General features: G+C 39.6%; 1 protein-coding gene across 6 annotated transcripts in view; it reads left to right on the forward strand.

Moving 5' to 3' along the window:
• LOC119475212 (spectrin beta chain, non-erythrocytic 1) overlaps window positions 1–3,738 on the forward strand; it is a 51,298-nt gene extending 47,560 nt beyond the window's left edge. For all 6 annotated transcript variants that reach the window (XM_037747695.1, XM_037747696.1, XM_037747697.1 and 3 more), the window contains one exon: window positions 13–3,738. In XM_037747695.1, the coding sequence (XP_037603623.1) occupies window positions 13–225 (213 nt within the window). In that variant the 3' untranslated portion in view covers window positions 226–3,738. The remainder of the gene's footprint in view (window positions 1–12) is intronic.
• Window positions 3,739–4,771: the final 1,033 nt, after the last annotated feature.

Genomic DNA, 4,771 nt, shown 5'->3' on the forward strand with positions numbered 1-4,771 from the left:
TTTTGTTTAAAGGCGGAGATGAGCTCCTGGATCCGCTCCATCATCAGCTCCATTCCAGCAGGACCAGGAGACTCGCCCGTCGGTCCGCGGGCCCTCAGCCGCGCCATGACGATGCCTCCCATCTCCCCCAGCTCAGGTGACGTCGGAGGCGTTACCATGCGCAACAAAGACGGGAAAGAGAGGGGGGGCGAGAAGAGGTTCAGTTTCTTTGGCAAGAAAAAGTAGAACTCTTGTAAAATCGACGGAAAACTACATTTGTCAAAATTTCAACAAACTGAAGCAAAGTTACAAACAGGTCACACAAACCCACTGCTCTCAATGCAGACCCCGAGGAATTTGTCGACAGCTACTGTTTGTGGCTTACAGAGAACTTTGTTGCTTTTCTTTCTCTTTGATTCTCTCCTTCGCCAGTTTTATCTGTCATTTACTTTTTCGTTCACCCAATTTCATATTTCACATTTAGCTGCACCCAACATTGAAAGCCCTCATCCAATTTCAGCCATCCAGCTGAGCTTATTAGTCCGAGTCAGTAACAGGTGTGGTTGGTACTGGCAGGGATTCAGGCCCAGTACAGTTCCAATCCACCAAAACGGCCCTCCCTCAGCATGAATATATTCTCTTCAGTGAGTCTTGACTAGCTGAGCCGTTTTTTTATGCCGTGTCACTAATAAAACAATGGATGGTGGCTTTCCACTGGGGTGCACACTGGTTTTATTTCCCCGCTTTAAAGCGCTCTCTCTCTTTGGGAAGGATCACATCAGTCTCTTTTTCTGTTCTTGGTATTGATGTTATTAACCTGACCGATTATTGTTGCTGTTATTATTATTATTATTATTATTTATCTTTTGCTATTGCTGGTTTGAGAAAACAAACTAATTTGCCAGTAGATAATCTTGATCTATGTTGTGGAGAGAAACAATTTGGTTAAACTAGTGGAGAATGTCGGGCTTGCCCTTGTATGTATTATTTTGTTTTTTAGGAATGACAGTTGATGAGGTGTTTTGAGAAAAAAATAAAGCTCATTAAATTTTAGCAGTGTGCAGTAAGTGATCACAAGTTTCATTGGGAAAATTATATATATATATATTTAATAAGTGGTTTTATTTTTTATTTTGTCTCTAATTTTGCCTGTATTTGATTATTTCTTTTGAGTGATCTTTTCTGCTTGATTTTCGACTTTCTTTTTTTTCTGTACAAAGCAGAGAAGATTAGTTTTCTAGTGTGTGTGTGTGTGTGTGCGCGCGTGTGTGTGTGAGTTGTGGTGCTGTGGACTTTGCACGTTTATGTTATTCCTGATAAAACGTGGCAAGATGAATGCTGCTTTTCGGTACGCAGACGAAAAACCGGACACAAACACAAAAATACTGGAATGATTTCATAAATTTCGCTTTTCTTTGCTTCAGGTTTTTATTATTTGTAAGCTGACATTACCAATGAAGTTCCTCCAGACGGTTTAATTATTTCTGTTTTCTAATATCTATTTCCGTTCTCTGTCTTATTATCAACTGGTGTGAAGGCATGGGGGGCAGTTTGTAGATAAAAAGCTGAAGCACATTTTCTGTGGCAGACCGCGGGGATGCGAGCAGGACAGATGGACAGATGGACAGCTGGACAGGTCTCATTAGGTGAAGTGAGGGACGTGGAAGTGATATTGGATAGGCAGTTAAGAATGCGCTTTAATGCGCTACTTGACAGAGAGAGGTGTACTGAGCCTTACTTGAACCCACTACAGATACACTGAACCCCTTTTTACAAACCCACCCTCCATTCGAACAGTCTTAAAGGAAGCTTTCGTAGTACGAAGATGAGAATGTTATAAAATGTGCCCTGTGGCAATGATCTAATGTATGTCAGTTGATTATATATGCAGGTATGATATAAATAACTCTGCTTTCTAGCGGCGGCAGAGGGAAAAGTCCTAAATTGTCTCTTAGACGAGCTTTGTGCTCTTGCATAATGTGGCATGACTTCATGTAGGTTTATACTTGTATGTGTCTCATCATTGCCATCTATTCTCTTCTGTGTTGATGTACTCTGAAAACATGAGATCACTTCATATTGAGAGCAAGTAATTATATGTAATTGGCATTTACAGTTATCCGAAACAAGAAAATGGCAAGTACAAATATGATAGGTGTCTATTAGTTTCCTCAAATACGATACAGAGACTGTAGGCAGTAGTGCAGTTTTATATCAAATTGGTTGTTAACTGTTATTATAGTCAGTCACTTAAATCCAAGTTTTAATTTGCCTTTTCTAACTGCCAAAATGCAACTGGAAGTTACTGGATAACAATTCTGAATTTAAGAGTTTTCTGGATTATTTGAAGCAGGCTGCAAGTAAAAAAAGCTGGTAATTGTCTGGATGTGTATATATATACACCATGCCTTGGAGGGCTCATTAGTCCACAGGAATGTCACACCAAACTGTCGTGATAACACAAACAGCTGGGAGTAAACTGGTTGCAGTTTAAACAGGTTGGCCTTATTTTCCAGTCCCAAATGAATGTGGAACCAGTGATCTATCGCTCAAATCAAAACCAGAGAAGAGAAATAATGTGAACATCCACTTTGAGACTATTGAACAGTTGACGGCACCTGGTCCAAAACTTTCTCAAACTGCCTTGTCTCCGTCGGTGGGATTTTGTATCTTGGGTGTGTGACGCGGCTCCCACTTTAAAGTAGCACGTCAATAAGGTCATTGCATACATAAGTGAGCCAATGCAGTTAGCGTACATTGTGCACAATTTCGAATGGAGGAGTCATTCTTCCCCCAGTGGATGAGCTATTTTTAGTGACTAGTGCTACCTTTTCTCTGCTCTGGACATCAGACACAGCATCCGGTTGATGTTAGGGGACTTCAAGTTTAAAGGTCACAACAGTGTATTTTCTTATCAGCTCATTTGAATGTGAATGATTCAAATTAGTTTGGCCAAATTGGTCATGTGAAGCAAAAATATTTCTCATACTTGACATACTGTACACGAGCTCTCTATCTCTCTCTCTCTCTTTCCAACACGCTCACACATCAACACTGTACTGTATATTTAATGCAGAATGACCCTGGCAATCCAGTTTTGTGGAAATGTCCTCAGCTGGCTGTGATTCGATGTTGCATATGGCATCCTTTAAAAATAGCATTGTGCTACTGGTGAGCTTTGACCAGAACTTGGGGAAGTAATGTATTAGTGATGTCAAAGAGTTTTTGGTTATGAGAGTACTTGTAACAATGGAGTACTTAATGAAGAAAAACAACAACAACCTTTACTTGTTAAGTATTAGATATGGGTGATAACAGACTGGTGACAATTTGAGCTTCCTTTTTTAGAAGAAGGCAGGATATTTGCTGTCTAGTGGGAGCTTGTATTTTTCCACCCAGTGGTCTGTCTTGCAGCATTTGATAAGCCTGTCCTCCTACCTTCATTTCGCATTACTTTTTGACGAATGTCTGTTCCTTCCTCTGTAATTCAGAGTTGTTAATACCACTACTATTATTAATTGCTATTATTATCATTATTGCTACTGTTGTTACTATTACTACTACTGTTACTAATGCAACTTATTGCAAAAATTATAACTGCTGTCCATTTTCAGGTACGTGTCTGTAATACCAGACCCCTTCCACACGATGTCAGTGTGCTGTGGAGCATTTTCATTACAAATCGGAAAATAATGTTTGTTGACTTGTGTATCTACATCTAATATTAGGAATAATAAAACATGGTTTAATCAAAATCAAGATATTGTTTGTTTGCGTTTTATGTTAAAAAAATAGTTAGCACTGCTCCAGCTTTTATTCTATTAGGTGCATTAGTTGGATATTTGAATTATAGTCACTTGACAAACCCATAAAATGCAGATTTTTCATCCACGACTCAAACTGTTCAATTATGTATCTCAGTATACCTCAGTTAAATGTAGTCCAAAACATTAGCGTTGGTATATCACAGGAAAGTGTATTGTTATCGCCGTTTTCCAGTGCCTATGGTGGGACTAATAATTGTGGGGTGGCAGACCATACTGAAATTATGCTGAGGCACTCCAGCTATTAAGTATTGTGCTTCCATAAAGTTGGGGGGCTCATAATAGCTTGATTAAAATAAGAAAGGTTAGAGATATCCAGATTTTTAGTCCCTAGTGCGGGTCAAGATCCAAAAATGATGGATTCCCTTAAAGAGGACCTATAATTAATTATTTTCAGTTGCATACTTGTATTTGGGGTTTCTACTAGAGCATGTTTACATGCTTTAATTTAAAAAAACAAAACACGTATTTATTCTCATACCGGCTTTGCTGCAGCACCTCTTTTCACCCTCTGTCTGAAACGCTCCGTTTGCCCCCCTCGTGAAAACTCAAGTCTGCCCTGATTGGTCAACCGAACCACACCCTTTGGACTCCAGCTCCAGCTCTGCTCTAACTACACTGGTTTATGGGCGTAACAAACTAGCCTTTATGCAAATGTGTTACTTGGTGACATCACAATGTTACAGAAGAAAAGGCGGGATTTCAATCAAGGCGTCTCAGGCCGTTCAGGATCAGTGTATCTGTGGGGGAGAGTAACTCCCTTTGGCCTGGACTTTGGGCTTTGTAACTTTGCAGAACTTTTACATGCACAAAAAAACTATATAACACACTAAAGGAAAGAGAAAAAAAGCACAAAACTACAATAGGTCCCCTTTAATGCAATCAGTAGCATCTTCCACTTCTTTCAAACCCCACATCCACAGTTTGTTAGGCAGTCTTTCTGTTCACAAATAACTTTGATTACATCA

The sequence above is a fragment of the Sebastes umbrosus genome, chromosome 17, assembly GCF_015220745.1.
Source record: "Sebastes umbrosus isolate fSebUmb1 chromosome 17, fSebUmb1.pri, whole genome shotgun sequence".
Classification (NCBI taxonomy): domain Eukaryota; kingdom Metazoa; phylum Chordata; class Actinopteri; order Perciformes; family Sebastidae; genus Sebastes; species Sebastes umbrosus.